The following is a 20,052-nucleotide window of genomic DNA, read 5'->3' on the forward strand; positions in this document are numbered from 1 at the left end:
CTAACGAATATACGTCTGCATGGTTGCGTAATTATACACTCCCGGTATTAGCAACGGGTTTTAGCAAAGTTTTGGACTAAAATATCAAATCATCTTCATAAAACACTAGAGTAGCTCTCTTGCACTAAAGGCCATAGAGGTGGCACAATGTGGAATGTGTAAAGAAGAAAAGTGACTGACCTTTTTTTTGTATGATTCTGGGATTTCTTAAAACAACAAATTAAATATTTCATGACATCTGGGGGCAACTGTCCCGCCCCAGTCCACTCTGTAAGGGCATGCGATAAGCTTTGTTATTCGTTATGACCATTCAACAATCAAATGTATAACCAGCTAGGTGCCGCTGATCATTCTTTACCGGCGCCGATCAAGATTTGGTTGGCAATATAGGCCCTTCTTCATTATTCTACCGGCGCCTATTTATTGGAACCAGGGGACGCTGATCATTCTTGACCGGCGCCGATTTAAATTTAGGTGGCGCCGGTTAAGACAAAGGCAGCGCCGATTTGTCTTGACCGGCGCCGATTTAAACAAGTAGTGCTGATTATTTTTACAGACGTCACGTAAGATTCAGGCAGCGGCAATTCATAATCGACTGGCGCCGATTTAGAACCAGGAGGCGCCTATTATTCTTGACTGGCGCCGATTATCCTTGATCGGCGCCGGTTAAGAACTCAGGCAGCGTCGATTTGTCTTTACCGGCGCCGATTTATAACCAGATGGCGCCGATTTAGATTTAGGTGGCGCTGATTATCCTTGATTGGCGCCGGTTAAGACTCTGGCAGTGCCGATTTTTCTTGACTGGCGCCGATTTATAACCAAATATAGCGCTGATTATTCTTGCCCGGCGCCGATTTAGATTAAGGTGGCGCTGATTATTCTTAATTGGCACCAGTTATATGCAGGCAGCGCACTGCTACCGGCGAAGTTGTTGAGAAAAAGGTAGTTTTCTTTCCTTTATTTTTATTTTTTCAAGCGACGCACGCCTTTTATTTTTTTTACTTTTTTTTTGAGCGGCGCCGCTCAAATATTAGGGGGGGGGGGCGCGCGCCCCCTGCGCCACCCCCTGGATCCGCCGATGTGTAGCGTGAAGAGGAAAAAAAAAAACAAGTGGCGCAGTATAGCACATGTGCTAAAGCTGCTTTATATAAGTCCCGAGCGAGCGAGCGAGAAAAAAATCACCTTTTCATGAGAATCTAACTTTGAGCTATTTTTTAAAATTACATTCAGTAAATAAAATCATATCTTACACTTTTCCTTTGCTTTTCTTTCTTTCTTTTTTTGTTGTTCTTGTTTGTAGAACTTTTTGGGGCCATGTCCCAACCCTTAATTCCATACGCAGTGCTGTGCGGTCGGGTCCGGGGCAGAGCCCCCGGAACTTCTTGATATCAAAGCCATTTAAACCTCGCAGATTGCCGCTATTTTAATCAAATCGCAGGCATATACAGAATATAGCTTTTACATAACACATTTATTCAACCCAGTTGCGTAATAAACCAAATATTTTGAGGGGGCAAAACATAGCAATGTGGGAAAAATTTGTAAAAAGTCGCGAGCGTGCAAAGCGAGCTGGAAAAAAAAATTGCCAATTGAAATTAAATTCTAATTATGTGATAGATTTTTTCCATTATATTCAGCAAATAACACATTTCATTGTTTCCATTCATTTCGTTATAGGCCTACGTTGTTTCATATCACTTGTTTTATTTCCTCTTAGATGTGGAACCAAGAACCCCCCCCCCCCCGCGCGCCTCCCAGGACCAAAATCCAGTTGAAACCAATAAGAGCAATTGAAACCAGTTGGCCAACTGGTTTCAATAGGGAAATTGGAACAACTGGAACCAATTGAAACCAGTTGCCAACTGGTTCCAGTTAAAACCAATTGGGCAACTGGAACCAGTTGGCAATTGGTTTCAATTGGTTCCCGTTGAAACCAATTAAGCAACCAGTTGGCAACTGGTTTCAATTAGTTCCAGTTGAAACCAATTAAGCAACCAGTTGGCAAATTGTTTCAATTGGTTCCAGTTGTTCCAATTTCCCTATTAAAACCAGTTGAATCCAATCGGAGGCAACTGGTTTCAATTGGTTCCAGTTGAAACCAATTGGAGGCAACTGGTTTCAACTGGAACCAGTTGAAACTAATTGGTTTCCAACTGGATCCAATTGGAACTTCCAGTTGGAATGACTTAATTAGTTACAAATTAATTAGATTTTGCACTAACTATTGCTCATGCCAACAAAGAAGCAGTGCTATATGTCTATAATACCAATGTAAAGGGCATTGATAAAATAGACTTTCATAATGTATATATATTTATATGTGTGTATTTGAGTTTTGTCAGACGTGGATCAATCAGATATGATTATTTACGTCTGGGACCGACCTTTAACGTCACCATCCGAAAGACGTGACCGGGGCTCGAACCTCGAACCTCTGCATCAATTTGTAACTTCCCCACATAGCTTGGATTACAGGCGCACGCCACAACGCCCAGTTATATGAAAGATTTTCATATATATGTATTTGTATTTGATGTAATTTGGTAACAGTTAGTGGTGTACTAATTATCTTATAATATGTTTTAATTATAATCTATAACATTTATAAACATGGTTTTCACTGCTAAGCATTCTAAACACTTATCTGAAACAAGTTTGCTACTTGAAATAGAAAAGAATTAAATAGATACATTTTAAATTATGATGAATCACATAAAACATTAATTTGTGCACACTGGCAGACAATATGCAAATTAACTGGTTTCAATTGGAACCAGTTGGGTAACTGGAAAATTTCCAATTGGAAGTCATTTCCAGTTACCCAAATGGATCCAGTTAGGATTTCCAGTTACCCAACGGGTTCATTATAATTAATTTCCAGTTATAATCACCTTTCCAGTTAGAAGTCATCTCCAGTTACCCAACTCAGTGGTTCCAGTTAGGATTTCCAGTTACCCAACTGGTTCGAGTTAGGATTTCCAGTTACCCAACTGGTTCCAGTTAGGATTTCCTGTTACCCAACTGGTTCCAGTTAGAAATAATTTCCAGTTGGAAGTCCAGTTACCCAACTGGTTCCAGTTAGGATTTCCAGTTGCCCAACGGGTTCCAATTAGGATTTCCAGTTGCCCAACTGGTTTCAATTGGTTTCAACTGGAATTGTTATATTCCAGTTAAAACCAATTGAAACCAGTTGAAACCAATTGAAACCAATTGAAACCAGTTGGAAATCCAACTGGTTTCAATTGGATTTTGGTCCTGGGCTGTATGCCAGTGACTGAACGTGATTGAACGGGGGGCGTTATACCATTTGAAGGTTATAAAATAATGAAGAGCCCCTACTGCGTGGGGTCTGGGCAAAGCCCCGGTAGCTTATTTGCATAAAATTTAGCAAGCCTATAGCACAGTGTTGTATGCAGTCCATCTTTCTTCCCGCTCTTTAATTTCAATCATCGGCAGCCCGGTCGTGTTGTTATTTTTTTTCTTGTCCCTTTTCTTTGTTTTCGGCCAATTTAGCTTTTGACTAATTACATTCTATCTTCGTTTCCCGCTATTTTTTGCCATTTTTCATCTTTTAATTTATTTAATTCCCATCGTGCTATTGCATGACATAGTCCTATTTCGGAATGATTTGTTCTTTCTCAAATGTTCTTCTTTCGTATACATTTTCCCACTTTCCTTCCTTTTCCATTTAAAAAAAAAAGTTTTTTCTTCGTTTTCTTTTCACTTTTCCCTTTCCTTTTCCTCCTTTCCTTTTCCCCTTTCCTTCCCCTTTCCCTTTTTTTTCTCCCTCATTTTTTTTCTTTTTCCCGTTTTTCTTTTATTTTCCCGGTGAAATCCGCCAGGGAGGCAGCTTGCCCCCCGCCTGTTATTATACGCCACTGTCTTCCTATATCAATAATGCGAGCGCAAAGCGCGAGCAGAAAATTTTTGATAATGTGATCTGAAACTGGATAATAGAGAACAAGCTAGCTGCGTATCCAAAGACCTTATAATATATTACGTGCGTATCAACGAACGTAGAGGGCAGCAACACACAAGCGTGTTGCTATAAGGAAGGTCAACTCGATACGCGCATGCAGCTGAGCTGCGCGCGTATTTTATTGTTCATGCCAACGAAATCAAATGCCGATCAAATACAACAACAAATTAGTAGCGATCAAAAAACGAATATGAAAGAATATGACTACAACAATATCAAAGATAACATTAAAAAATATGTTAAGGAATATACATACATAAAAAAGCATACTTTGATATTTAAAACTTTACAAATATAAGTTTCAGGAAACTAAAATCATTACCAAATCGGTGATTGTTGTTATCAGCGATTTCACCAGACGGCTGTATTAGGTGATTTGCGTCGAGACGATTTTGTGACCACTCGCAAAGCATTTCGGGATTGAATATAACCACCTTATTTTCTCTGAGCTCTTCGCTGAACCCATCATCACAGTGCAGCTGCAGCGCAGCGCGCAGCCAATGCAATGCATCCGATGCATGGGTTGTTTTTTCGCCGTCCATGCCATGGTCTCGGACTCAGAGTTGAAATTTAGACCCGGATTTCGGGGATACAGCGCCTTTATTTAAGATTTGTAGACTTAAAAGTCAAATGACATTTAAAATTTGAAATCTAACCTTGAACAATCATCGTTGATAAACATCAGCCCTGAAGCCATTACACTTCAGATCAGGCCAGGCAAATTAGACGTCATTGTCTAAGTTGCTAGATCTATGACGAGTCGCCTGAAGCCCCAGCGCATCATCAACGTCACTAGCTAGCTGCGCGACCGGCCCAGACTCGGCGCACCCAGGCCAGAAAAATGACCTCGATTATTACGGTGGTTGTCTATGCATTTATTAGTGGTGCAGCGAAATTCAGCAGAAGAAAATAAGAGATATGAGGTATCCTCGTCACAGGCTTAATATTCCAAAATGAGGAAAAATGTCAAAATCATGATTATTTAAGCTAAATATTTTCTTTAAAAATGAAAATAATATTTTTAATATTTATACCCAGAATAACCGATCTAATAATTGTTAATTAAAAAATATTTGAAATTAACAAATGAAAAAAAATCAACTCGACAAATTTCCCAAAACCCCACCTTATTTTTTAAAGTGGTCACAAAATTCGAGCGGAGTTGACCTTCCTTAGAGCAACACGCTTGTCAAGGCCCTATATAAACAAGGTTGCGACAACAGGGGTCAAAGGTCAAATTTGAAGGATCTCGAATAGTTCCAACCGGGCCTTTTTGTCGACTGCTACCATTGGAAATGCGTGTAAAATTTTGAATAATTTTTTATAATTATATCGAAAATCGACGTTAGAAATTTATTTTCACACTGCACATCCATATCAATATATTAGCGGCCACCTAAATTTATCAAATTTGTACAATCTTATAACAAAAATCGTGAAATATCGTTGATTTGAAAAATGGCAACCGAGTTCGTCGCAAGCAGCAAATGCTCACTGCTGCTGGTAGCGAGCGGGACGCTGCACTAATTTTCCCCGGAACTGTCGGGCTGGATGTAAGGTTCTGCTGGCCCCCACGGGTCGTTTGGAGAGCGAGAGGTGAGTATGTACCGGAATGTCATGTGGTGCCATAAATACTAGTTTCATGTCCTAAATTCTTATTGTAGATTTTTTGCCGTAGTAAATTTAGCTGAATTTGATTTTTTTTACCAGAGCACTCAAAAACATGAATGATTTGAGCATATCTTTGTGCCTGTCTTTACTTTAGTTTGAGATTGACTGAGTGGGCCCTTATTCCTTAATCATTAATTAATTATTTATTTATTTATTATTTTTTTTTTTTTTATTTATTTTTGATTTCTGATATTTAAATAGGCCACAGGGCGGCACATATCATCAACTTGGTGGTTTTCCATGTGGCCCTATTAACAAAAAAGTACAGCAAAAAATGTGACTAGATCTATTATTAATACCAAATAGATCTAACGTTAGATCTAGATCTACATGCAGCTGCAGTGAGTTAAAATAAACATGACAAAATGTAGGCAAAAAATGTATGCGAACATGTTATAGGAAAGATGATTGGTATCCTTAATTGGGAATTATGTTCATTTAATATTAAAATCAACTATGACAATTTGAATCAAACCTGTGAATTTAGATTTTGAAGATGAAACATATATTGCCTATTAATTGATGGAAAGAGAGATAAGTGCTGTGCAGAATGCAGATATTCAATTCTACTAACCTTATTTTTATTAAGAACAAAATTAATTTCAAGAATTCAATTTATTTTGGGGGCTTGGGGCCAATGCATAAAGTGAATTTACAACCAGGACTGTACCAAATAGTGAAGTGCTTTATCCAGTTTAGATCAAAAGAACATAAAAAAAAAGAAAGTAAATAAATATTTATTCATTTCAATCACCACACAGCACAAGGTTTACTAAATGAGGATAACGTTAGGTTACTTATTATATCATAAAATTTTACATTGGATAAGTGGTCTTGTCAGTTGTCATCAGAATAAGGCTAGTGCTAGTTTCCCCTTATATTCCTATCGCTACAGAATTTTTCATAGCGTTCTTAATATTTCTACCCTTTATGCCCTGTAAAAACATACCATGGTGTTCTTTGGATTTTATACCATTTCAATGCCTTACATACATGTACCTCGTTGCTCTCGAGATCAACATGCTTTATTTTATTTTCATATATGATACAGGCCAGGGTTATCCTTATAGTTGCCACCGTGATGTAAAACTATTCCGAAGGAAAGTGAAATACCCAAGTAGGCCTAGTACAGTACTAGACCAAAAGCTTTAGTATCTGTATTTGGTTGTTTTGCTGAACTGTGTTGGCTTCTCTCACTTAGTAAAATGTCAGAAATTGTTAAATAAATCCCTAGAAATTGTTATTCCTGTCTAGCCTAGTACCAATTTGGCTATAAACTCTTTGTTGTGTACTGGGTGAGTTCAATTCTCACGAGGCATATTCGAACATCATTGACCACCAAGTCTATGATAACCCTAAATGCTTTCATGGTGTCAGTACATGGACAAATGAGTTTAGTAATCCAGTTGGTTTGCATGTAGCTTCCTTTTTTTTTTTAATATTACTTTCATTTCTGCACTGCCAATACTTTGCACATTTTCTAGACCAAAAATCTTCAATCTCTGTACCATCTCAGATGTTGTTCTGGAAGTTTCCATAGCAAAAAAGAATAGTGTAGCAAAAAACATCTGAGATAGTGTAGTAGGTTTCATGGTCATCATGTATCTTTCTTGGGCAAATGTTGGTCCTGAAAAGGACCACCCAATCTTGACGTTGCGACAAGTGTGTTCTTGTCGTCCTACTCATGCCTTGTGTACTGAAAGCCCTCTCGCTCAGACAGCAAGTATTGTATGTGCTAGTCCTTACGTGGAGCCACACTTAGAACAAGTTTCATTCGGTCTGTGCCTGCAGACTAAACTAATGTGGCCATGGCACCTCCTCACCCATCCAATGCCATATAAAGTTCATATTGGCATTAAAATGTATTTGCTTAATAAAACAACCTCTTTACAACTATCTAAATTAATGCATGATCCAACTATATTATCATTACATGTACACTAAATATGAAATAAAAGAAACAATAAGTAGAGAGTGAGAGATTGACCCTCATATTATGCTGTTGCCACCAATGAAAGTTCTTAATTTAAATTTGGAACTTCACGAGAGTCGAACTCATCCAACATTGCACAAAATGCGGTCAGAAGACAGGCGGAATGATACATGATGAAAGATTTAAAGGAGAACATTTCAAGGAAATAAGAAAGATTGACTGCACAATGTAGCCCTACATGTATGTAATATAATCACATCTTATTACAATCATGATGAAAATCAAACAATCATACTTACACAGCTTACTGGCTTATCCAGTAGTTCCTCTCATCCAAAACAGATCAATCGGCAGCAATTACATGTAGGGCCTATTTTATTTTCGACAATCAAATTGAAAAAAAAATCTACATTTAGATCTAACTTAGATAAGTTTGGTGCATCAATGATTATCTTGTCAACTAAGCACGTATTATCATTGGCTTTTGTAATTACTTAGTTATCACACCATACATATCAACAGAGTAGAGGTCTACATGTGCATGTATGCTAAATTAGGCCTTTAAAGTTTCTTTGAAAAACTACAAAGAATTGATTTTAATTCCAAACCATTTCAAATTACTTGGCCTAGTCGAAGAAATTTTTGGTCTAGATACCCAACCTGTCCGGACATGCAACTAGTGGTATGATAGGGGCACTTGTCCAATACTACAAGGTTGTGATAACATCCATGTGGTCTTAAACCACTTTTTAAAAATGCAGTGCTAAGCTAACACCACTTTTATCACAAGGTAGTGATAACCTTGTCCACAGTTAGTAACCTGTGTGGTGAACAAGATTGTCAACAACATTGTCAATTTTCTCTTGATCTAGACTGGATGAATACTTGATATTTTGGAACAGTCAATTTTGACCATACAGTGAATTCATCATCATAAAAAAATGCCTTGGCACAAAACTAAATTGAATTCTTGAAATTTATATATTTTTTTCTAATTAAAAAGACATTAAAAATAGAGTCCGTGGAGATGAAGATCTGCATCAGTCACAGAGGGCCTCACAAAAATATGCTCAAAATTAAAAGTTTTTGAGCGCTCTTGTGAATAAAAAAAAAGATTTCTAAGTCTAGAATGAAAACAAATAACTGAATGGATCTGTCTTTTTGAGTGTGCATTGTACATGAATGTTGCATAGACTCAAGACAGAAAGAGTGGTTGGAGAGTGCAAGAGGATGGGGTGCTTCCACTCTTCCCGCAATTCAAGAAACTTTTACTTTTTCCAGGAAATTCAGGGAAATCCAAAAATTACAAGGGGGGCAAAATTTATAGAAGAGAAGCAAAATTTAAAATTGTAATGTAGAAATGCAGAAGTGTGCCCCCCCCCCTTTGAACGTGAAGTCCCTTTTATTTTTGCATGTCAATTTTTTCCTCAGGAAAATGTGCCTCCCCTTTTGGAAAATCCTGGATCCACCCATGATTACAATTAAATGACAATTTACCGTAGCTACTTTAAAATATTCATGTAATATTTTACAAAGATTTAGATCTAGCATTAGATCTTCCTCCGGATCCAGACATAGGCTCCGTCGTCGGAGCTCAAAATTTTCTGCGCTCGTCATTTCGTAATTTTGTTCCTATTTTTCAAGAGTACATGATGAACAAAAATGTTTTATTTCTTGATTTTGGTCACTTCTTGGACCAAATTTAGGCTCACTGTATTAATTATTATTGCCAGATTTTCATTAAAAATCAAAATGGAAAATTCCAGGAATTGTCTATGAATTTCAGAAAATTTGGGATTCATTTTCAGGAAATTTGTTTTGGATCTGTGGAACATCGATGAGGGGTTTGGTGTCCGAACACTGAAAAATGAAGCCTTGTATTTGTAGAAGTTTAGGCTTGCTGTTGTTTATCTCACTGACTTGTTTTTTTTTTTTTTTTTTATCTCACTTCTCAGCAAAATAAAGCAAAAAATATAGCTTGGATAATGCTTATTATCACCATCATTATTTGTTCTTTATAATATTTTCTTACATTCTGAGCTAAAAAAAAAATCAAAGACATTGCTTGTATTTTTTGTAAACTTTTCAAAATTAAAGGAGATGTCATGAGTCCGGACACCCAACCCGTCAGGAAACACAACCACAACGTATATCGGGCTACTGAGCCAGCCGCACTGCCGGCTACAGTTGCCAGTCCCATACCGTATCTTTACTGTCATGTTTACGCCTTGGAACTATTAAAAATTAGTAAAAAAACATGTTAAAATTCAAAACTATTGCAAACCAATCATATCAAAATGAAGCACATAAAATTCTCTTTAAAAACTATCATTTTGTTTTTATTAATAACAATTTCAATTACCTGAAATTTGCTGTCGAAAAATCTCCCCCATTGGCTTTGTACACAAACTTCGGTGAGTTTGGAACTATTCAAAAGCTCCATGAGCAAATGACGGCTACTTCCGGTGTCGCAACCTTGTTTATATAGGGCCTTGACGCTTGTGTGTTGCTGCCCTCTACGTTCGTTGGTGCGTATCTGAATAAACATGCACGCACGTTCAGATTTCGACCTAGAATCTGGGCGTTCTGAATACCTTTTTTATCATGAAAATCAATAAAGCGAGTGCGAAGCGCGAGCTTAAAATATTTGATATTCAATTTAATTCAAGCTCTGTATTTCAAGGACTTTGTAGAAAAATTTTGAGGCGGATATGGATAACATTTAAAAAAGAGCTGATATGTTTCATTATCATTACTTTGAGTTTTTACAAATGACCGGGACATTCTAAGAACATTCTGTCATCATGTAAAAATGATGACTGTCTTCCTACTTCTCGTCCTAAGCGCGAGATGAAACTTGTTAATATTCCATTCTGAAAAAAGGGACAATTTGATTATTAGTATTTTATATTATATCAATCTAATAAGTCTAATGAGAGCGCAAGATCTGTTGATATTATGGACTGAAAACTGGACATTTACAGCACTTTTGTAATTATGAATAAGATGCATGAGTTAATATATTTTCAACAATCAATGCGAGCTGCTCGAATCGCGAGCCAAAATTTTTGATAAACTGTCATGAAATGGGGATTTTAAGTAGTTGTTATACAGTGCGTCCCCCAAAAAACTATACACTTTTGAAATGGCTGCCAAATAAAAAAATATATCACTTTTGGGGGAAAGACTTATTATATATGGAAAGCCAATAGAGTCAACTTTAAAATGACACCAAAAAGTTGGAGAACTATTCATGCTTGAGCGAGTACTGCTCACTGAAACAAAGGGTATATAAAAATTAGGCTGGGCTGGAATTAGCTAGCTTCCAATTTCTATCAGATTTTGTTGTTTGGTACTTGCAAAGTTGAGGGTTTTGTGATGAATTATTGATCAGTTGTGATCAGTTTGTTGTTTGAGAAAATTTCATGTAGTATTAACTTGAAATTTAATGCATGAGTGATCATGAATTGCAATTTTTAGTGCAGCATTTTGACTTTCTGATGTGGATCTAAGCAATGTAATCATGAAAGTCAGGAGAATAGGGAGTCCCTATTCTCACGACTCCCCTGAACACATTGCTGAGATCCACATGATAAAGTTGAGCGTGCATCGCTATAGCTGATACGTTTTGACAATCTGACCCGAATAGGGATATTTTGATAAATTTATGGAATACAGGAAAATAATAGGTACCTGACAAATCAAATTTGCGAGCGCGCAGCGCGGGCAGAAAATGTCGAGATTCAGACCATAAAGTAGAAATTTTTACTGAACACTTTTATCAATTTGTAAATCAAACAAAATAATGAAAATTCGATTTCCGAGTTGAAATATGATTTGTATATTGACTTCAAAATTCGATATTTTTAAGCTCCATATTGAGTAACATAATGCAAACCGCCGAAAAGTCAATGCGAGCGCGAAGCGCGAGCGAATTTACATAGTGACATGAAAGTTTTAAAAAATTATTTCCAAGTCTTCCCATTATCTTATTTCATTCACTCGTCTACCTCCTCTTATGTTTCCCCTTCTTTTTTCTCCTCTCTTTTCCCTTCTTTTTTTCTTTTCTCTTTTTTTTTTGCTCCACCAATGGGGAGGGGGGCGGGACCCTCGTCCCCTGGATCCGCCTATGCTACGTTTCCCTGAAAAAACTTGGGGCATTTTTTATGACAGTGATATGACGAGCCAATTGAACTTTCTTTCTTTCTTTTACTTCTTTCTTTCTTTCTCTCTTTCCTTCCTTTCTTTTTTCTTCCTTTCTTTTTTCTTTATTTCTCTTTGATTGTTTGTTTCTTTATTTCGTCCTCTTTCTTTCTTTCCTTTCTTCCTTCATTCCTTTCTTTCCTTCCTTCCTTCCTTTCCTTCCTGCCTTCCTTTCTATTCCTTCCTTCCTTCCTTTCTTTCTTTCTTTCTTTCTTTCTTTCTTTCTTTCTTCCTTCCTTCCTTCCTTCCTTCCTTCCTTTCTTTCTTTCTTTCTTTCTTTCTTTCTTTCTTTCTTTCTTTCTTTCTTTCTTTCTTTCTTTCTTTCTTTCTTTCTTTCTTTCTTTCTTTCTTTCTTTCTTTCTTTCTTTCTTTCTTTCTTTCTTTCTTTCTTTCTTTCTTTCTTTCTTCCTTCCTTCCTTCCTTCCTTCCTTCCTTCCTTCCTTCCTTCCTTTGGGATCCGTGACTGAGCCTATACCCCAACCTCCCGAGCGCTGAGTGCTCTTACGTAAACACGGTATCACAAAGCTCAAACTCGATTTTGGGGGGTAATAAAGCCACGCCCCTCTACCACGTAATATGGTACTTCTGTGGCCGGCCGGGGTACGTTAGATAAGAGCGCCGACGACGCCGCCGAGAACCGCAACAGCTAAAGTTAGCCCGGAAAAACCTAACTCTTCTCCTGTTCCTCGTCCGTAAATTAGCTGTGCTATTCTTCAGGATCTACCACAGGTTCGAACCTCAATTACTTTAAAAAGAATCTTCACAACGTGGTCATGTCTCAACACAAGTCAAAAAGAGCGAGAAAAGATGAAAACAACGGGTCAAATGAATTCTTCCCAGGTAAGTTTCAGCTGTTTACCCTGTACACGGACCGATCGCACCGTAATGTGTTTGCTGTGTACGGTACATGCAGTAAAACGCCAATTACGGAAGAGAATGAAATTTGCGGCAGTCAGACCGCAGGTCCCTATATGCTAATGAGCAAATAGGCCTAATTCATCAAAATCCTCTCGTGGCCGAAAAATCCTCCTCCTTGCAAAATCTTGTGAATCATAAGAATTTCTTTATCTAACTTAGAATCTACCTACTTTAACCTGAAGTAAAATTAAATATCATTGCACCCTCAGATAGAGTAAACATGGTAAACATTACTCTTTCTTCAGCTTTCATATTGGTCATTTATTTTGTATACAATATTTTGATAAATAAGTGAATTTTAGGCCTGAATTAGTGCCTCAAAACTGAATTTTCTTCCTCTGTTTTCATTTGCAAATTGTGCAAAACTTTTTATTTTGAGCCTCAAAGATATCTCTATAATCACCACAACTCGTGTACCGTACTTTCTCACAATGTCACTCTTCAGTTCAGTGTGATCTTGACCCGATTAAACCAATTCTCATTTTGAGACCTATACCATTTTAAAGCATACATATTCAGCTTAATCATTATCCAAAAATCATTTGGGCTCAAACAAAAATAAAGTGTAAAAATAGCAGATTTTTTCAGGTGAAAATAATTATTTTGTAGCATATTTTAGATCAAAAGTTTTACCTACATTACAAAATCTTTTAATAAATTCAAACACACGACCTAAAAGAATCATTCTCCTTCTTAACAATGATACTGAAATCATGAAATTTGATTAACAATTAGAGCAGCAATGACTGAATGGAAAGAGGTGTTTTGGTCCGCATCCAGCTCATTAAATATGCAAAACCTCTCTAGTCATGAATCACTTGGCTGAAAGAAGCCATTTTTGGGGACCTGCCGATTGACTGTGCAGTTAGTGTGTGTAGAATGTGTGACTGTTCTTGCCCGTTTACAATGATCACCCCTGTTCTATATTCCTTCTCTTTCTGTTTCTTCTCCTTTTCCTCCCGTATTTTCTTGCTTTTGAAAATTTAGGTAGTTTGATCAACCCCCTGGCTACGGCATGTGCTTGTTTTTAAAGTCTTATAGGGCATTGTAAGAAACTTGCGATCAAGTGCAAGTCTATTTTCAGTCCATAAATCAATAATAAATTTTGAAATTAAAAACGAAATTAAGATTTATTTGTAATCTGCTCCTTGAAACAAGCAGTTCAATCTCATTATCTGATTTGCTACAGTTGATATTGATCTTTCAATTGCAAAATTGCAACAGAATATTTGCAATTGATTGCAAATACTTTCTTGCTACACCCCCCTTAGTCTTTATTAATCTTATGCTTCTGAACACAGGCTTAAATTTGTAAGCCTCTGTATTCAGCTCCAAATTCTGTCTCCTCTTTAGGTTGGCAAGATCATGTCATGGTGGGTCAGCGTCAAACTTGTACTTCACTGGTTCACATCTCCAATACATATCCAGTCCATTCTTGAGAGTAGTAGTATATAGCGCTGTAATGATATTTTAGTTGCTGTGCTGTGAATAGTTTATCTTGTTAGCCTAACACAACACTACATAATATAAGCATGGATGGAACGTACCAGAATTGGGGGGGGGGGAGGGGCAGGGGCTGTGCGGTGGCTTCTGGCCACCCCCCCCCCCCCCCCATATAGCAGGGCTCAACATTAGCAGTGGCCAGGTGGCCCAGGGCAACCAAAAATGAGAGTCGGGCCACCAAAATTCTGTAAAAGCCCACATTTAGTGGCCCGATTGGGCTACCAAAGACATTATAAATCGTAATGTTTTCTATTATTTAAGGGCCATCAAAATTTGCTTTGCGGGCCACCAAGAATTTGAAATTGATGATTTTGGTGGACCGATCGGGTCACCAAGAAGAAAAGTTAGTGTGGAGCCTTGCATATAGAGTTGAATTGTTGATTTACAAATTGTTGTTTTTTTTAAATAAATATAATTGATGCTAAAAATTATATTTGCTAACAGTAATTGAAATATATGTTCAAGGCATCAATAATAATTATACTATAAAACAATAGGCAACCAGTTCACTTCTTTTCCTTGGTTCTCTCAGTCTCAAAATCAATTAAAACTTGTATTTCTTCATGCGATAAAAATTCACTGCCGATTTGATAACGTCACATTCGCAATCATGATGTCCAGTGACCGGCGGATGTGCATGCTTGCGATTGCAGTGTTTTGAATCTTCAGAAATATGATATGTATTAGGTTGGGGAAATGCAACAAAATACTGTTAAGGGTACTGCGATCAAGATGGAAGCCAGATTATTAAAAGGTTCCTTTTGAAAGGCAACAGACAAGCATATAGTGTTGACTTCGTTACCCCCCCCCCCCCCTCCTTCCATGCGCCAACAGTCTTCAAGCTTTTCTTGAATGGTCATTGATTACTGATGAACTCTCATTCAGCCTGCACCTCATGTGAGGGGAAATGGTCAATATCCTTGAGTCATTTGTAAAGTCTGTGAAACAAGTACATGAGGATAATGACAGGAAATGATTTGCAGACACTCATTTGAGGAATAGTTTACCTTTATCAAATTTTGTTTCATCATTTATTATTGTATTAGTGTTATTATTGTTGTTGTTGAACTTTATTGATATTATTATTGTTGTTGTTATTACTATTATCATTATGATTGTTATTGTTGTAATTATTATTATTAGTAGTAATAGTAGTAGTATACGTTTCTAAATTCTTTATTATTTATTTATATGAAAGTAGGGCCTATATTCTTTGGGAGGTTTGATGGGGAGTAAAGTCTTTTAATTGTGCATGATCTGTTTATTGACAATAGAAACTATATTATTTCCAATAAATGATTTAAAAGATACCTTGATAGGTATGTGTTGTGATGATTTCTCTGACCATCACAATATTTTAATAGTAAAAAAATTACATCACAGAGAAAAGGCAAATATAGGCTAAAAGGTTTTTATTTCCAAATGTCTTAATGTTTTTTTGGGTTCCATGGCACTTGCTCCGGTGAAAATAAATTTCCACATACTAATCAAATGACTGACTTCAACCCTACACTGTCCTAAACAATACTCTAAACCTTAAACATAAAACCCTATTGCAGCCCTAAACCTACATCTTAGAGTAAATAAAGCCCGGAGCGATTGTCGTAGGAGCTAGTGTTGTGTCACTGTTTATCGAAACAGTTCTGTTCTCAGAAAATGACAAAAGCAGATTATGATATTGACAGTTTCTATTACGGTAGTCAAAATTTAAAAAAAATCAAACTGATTCTTGCAGTCTTAAAAGATTCAACTTCAACAGAGTCATCAGTAATTAATTCTTTCTCTTTCTCTCCCTTCCTTCATTTTCAGGTATTAACCAGATAAAGTACAAGCCAGATGCCAAACCAACTGATTTGCTGTGCTATAAACATTACAATGCAGATGAGGTATAAAGACAATGGTTGTGTGAGCAGGAGATATCTTATATTGACTTAATTTTAGAACTGTTCATTAGATCTAGGAACAAATGTTATTCTTTTCCCAATACTCATCTATCTTTTGTTCTTGATCTTTCTCTCTCTTTCTCTGTCTATCTTGTCTCTCTTTTATTTGTTGATTTTTCCTCTTCCTCTCTCTTCCCTTCCCCCTCTTCTCTCTATCTGTGACTTTAGTGTAGGATATTGCTTGCAGCTAAAGTCACAATCACAAACTTGTACTATATATTCATTGTAATATTTTGGCAGAAAAGTGTACCCAATATTTCTCAATATGAAAAGATTACTTTGGTTTTACCAATAATGCACAGCAATTATGCTGATTTTAAATTTTGTACAACACTGTTTACTATGTCCATTTTAAAGTAGTTGTGTAACAACCATGCTTTAAAGGTCAAGTCCACCCCAGGAAATTGTTGATTTCAATCGATAGAGAAAAATCAAACAAACATAACGCTGCAAATTTTATCGAAATCGGATGTAAAATAAGAAAGTTATGACATTTTTAAATTTCGCTTATTTTTCACAAAACAGTTCAGTGCACAACTCAGCGATATGCAAATGAGAGAGTCGATGATGTCCATCACTCACTATTTCTTTTGTTTTTTATTGTTTGAATAATACAATATTTCAATTTAACTTAACCATAAACTGTTATAATAATAGTAATTCCCCATGTTCAGGGAGAAATAAAACTTTGTTTCACTTGACAAGGAGGAGAAAATTAGAATATTTCATATTTCATATAATAAAATACAAAAGAAATAGTGAGTGGGTGACGTCATCAGTCTGCCAATTTGCATACCGACCAGGATGTGCATATAACTGTTTTGTGAAATTAAGCGAAACTTTTAAATGTCATAACTTTCTTATTTTACATCCGATTTTGATGAAATTTTCAGTGTTTTGCTTGTTGGATTTTCTAATGTTTTTTTAAATCAACTTTTTGTTTGGGTGGACTTGTCCTTTAAGATTTTGAACACTACAATCCTTTGGCTTTGTCCTTGATCAGTCATTTTATTGACTTGCCTAGAATTGTCCCTAAAATTGTTTGGCTTGCTGCTTGCCTCTCCAAACCTTCAAGTGGTTTGCCCATCTTATCTTTTAATTGACATATATCCCTACAACTCATTTGCTTATCCCGGCTACAATCCATTTGCTTATCCCTACAATCATCTTACATCATCATAACCCTTGTCTTATCAAATTATTCTTGTCTGCCTGTGTTCCTCTCTTCCATGCTGCCATCGATTCTTTTTCTGATTTTTCATGCAAGCAATTGTTAGAGTTTTAAAGTTGTCATAATACATGATACATTGTTTTGTTCTTATCAGGAGGTCCTTGGAAAGAGCATGGCAGAGTGGCTTCGGTTCTCTGTGTGTTATTGGCACACATTCAGGGGTGTAGGTCTGGACCCCTTTGGAGGACCAACTATTAGCAGACATTGGGATGATGGTAAATATTCCACCCTATGCCCTGACCGAGACCTTTAACATGAGTTGATAATAAGCCTGAGTCGAATCGATTTTAAAATCGGTGTTCGATCGATGTCATCGAGCGCCGGTGCAGATTTTGCAAAATCGGTGCATCGAAAAAAAAAAAAAAAAAAATACATCGGCCGGCAGATTCGTTTGATTCACACAATCAATCATCAAAATAAACAGAAATGTCCAACTTGACTACTAGTACTACTTACTTGATTTGTATTCCCCCCAAAATGAAACCGATTGTGTAATTATGATGCCTATTCACCATTAATTTGAAGTTTATTTCGATCATAGTTCGAGTCTTACTCGTCTGCTCGTGCCGAGATAATTTATGCACGATGAATTCATGAATGGAAATCATCGATTGTGCAGCGCATGCGCTGTACTGTGCTTTAATCAAAACAGAAAATGGCCGGAAAATTGACGCAATCAACGTAAAATAAACCTTGCTATCATGAACAATATTAATATCATGACCATAGAACATTATTTAATCGTAATATTTGACAATAATTTGCATATGATAATCATTAATATGAATTTAGAGCTTGATGTGAAACGTTTGTATTTCGTTTCAATTTTCAATGACGGACATCACATGACGATCGACTTGAGCGAGAACACTTGTCAAAAAAAAAAAATTATCACGTCAGGATTGATTCTCGAACATAATTGTCAACATGCAGAAACTTTTTCAAGATCGTAATATCTCCATATAATAACATTTTACATCATGTAACATGACAAAACAGAGTAAATTGCGTGATATTTTTTTTCCATCAATTTGAAGCTAATTTGTGCCCAACTTCGAGCTCTGATTTTCATTAATGGAAAATATGTCCTACGTCAACGAACGCGCATGCGCATTGTGCTTCTTTTTCTCGGAGCTAGCTAGCTAGCTCCGGAGACGTCCGGTCCAGGCCAGAGATGGAATTAAAATAAAAAATAATGCCAGTATATTAAATACTATAAATACTTCCATATGAACATGACATGCTTTGCTGACATTGTCATTATCTTTAATATGGCCATAAAATCTTATTAAATCGTAATTACTTAACATCCAATAATAATTCATATGAATTTAGTGCTCGATCCGAGACATATTTATTTCGATTGCATGCTCTTGTCTTGACGTGTCTAAAATTAAAAAAATATGGATTATCATATCAGGATTAATTCTCGAACATCGTCATTACTCATATTCCACAATCTTTCCTCACAATCGTTATATCAGCATTGAATACCAATTCAAATGACCATCCAGAGAAAATTACGTATTTATTCCCGTCAATTTGGAGCTCATTTTGGATCTAACTACACAATCTCAGGCAAGTTACAGTGCTCCCGCTGGTTGCACTTTTTTGCTGGCGATGGCCGGGGCTGCGGGCGGGGGTGGTGTGTGCGAGTCTGGACCGCGAATGCTAGTTGACCGAGAATCGTTCGGATCGACTCTGCGTGATTCATGTCTTTGATATTGTTTCATTTTAAACTTATATATTGTCATCTGCAAATATCATTGTTGATGATATTTTGGGAAGAATTCTGCATTGGTCCCGGCTTTTTTGTGTTTTGTGATCATGGAAAATACAAACGAACTTTGCTCTGTCATCTGCTTGTGCAACGCTCACCCAGCCAGCGCATACCGTCAGTGCATGCAATGCGTGCATAGTGCATCGACGCGACGGCCGGAGCAAAAAAAATATTGACTCGATTTTCCCCGCCGCGCCTTCAAAATTCGATTCATCGATGTTCGATCGAATTAAAGCTGTCGAACACCGGTTTTCAAAATAATCGATATGACTCAGGCTTAGTTGATAATGCCACGCACATGAGTTTGCCATAAAGACCTCATTAGTTAGAAATACAAACTGTTCGCTATTCCTTTATGGGGATCGAATCATGGTAATCTTTCAAAACTATTAATGATCTTGTTAGGATTTTAAATGTGAAAATCGTGATGAATTTCAAAATATCATTTACTTGAATTAATATACTATGGTCTGATTTATTTTGTATCATTGAGCTCTCAACCCCTCCTCCCCTCGATATCTATATGTTTGGTGTATCTATCATTCTGTGTTTGTAGGAAGTGAAAGCTTAGAGAATGCCAAGAGACGATTAAGGGTAGCTTTTGAGTTCTTCACCAAACTAGGTATCAGATACTGGTCATTTCATGACAGGTTAGTTGAAATAATTTTATCAAATTTACTGTCAACTTAAATAATGCATTGAACAGTGTATATCCCCACAGATATACTGGAATACTACTCACTGCAGTAGAGTATGTGGGAAAAAGTTAAGACATTTGCACTGTTTTGTTTAAAATTATGTTAGATAAACATGATTGTTTTAGAAATGCACTGAAAATTATTCTTTGGAAATCACAAATTACTAGCCAAAGGGAGCTGTTTCTTAAAACTC

General features: G+C 36.7%; 1 protein-coding gene across 1 annotated transcript in view; it reads left to right on the forward strand.

The window, feature by feature from the left end:
• Positions 1 to 12,289: 12,289 nt before the first annotated feature.
• The window catches only part of LOC129280820 (uncharacterized), a 37,132-nt gene continuing 29,369 nt past the window's right edge, over positions 12,290 to 20,052 (forward strand). The window contains exons 1-4 of the mRNA XM_064111858.1: positions 12,290 to 12,626; positions 16,017 to 16,093; positions 17,476 to 17,596; positions 19,718 to 19,811. Coding sequence (XP_063967928.1) covers positions 12,560 to 12,626; positions 16,017 to 16,093; positions 17,476 to 17,596; positions 19,718 to 19,811 — 359 coding nt within the window. The 5' untranslated portion in view covers positions 12,290 to 12,559. The remainder of the gene's footprint in view (positions 12,627 to 16,016; positions 16,094 to 17,475; positions 17,597 to 19,717; positions 19,812 to 20,052) is intronic.

Source organism: Lytechinus pictus, chromosome 17 (genome assembly GCF_037042905.1).
Source record: "Lytechinus pictus isolate F3 Inbred chromosome 17, Lp3.0, whole genome shotgun sequence".
In the NCBI taxonomy this organism is placed as follows: Eukaryota; Metazoa; Echinodermata; class Echinoidea; order Temnopleuroida; family Toxopneustidae; genus Lytechinus; species Lytechinus pictus.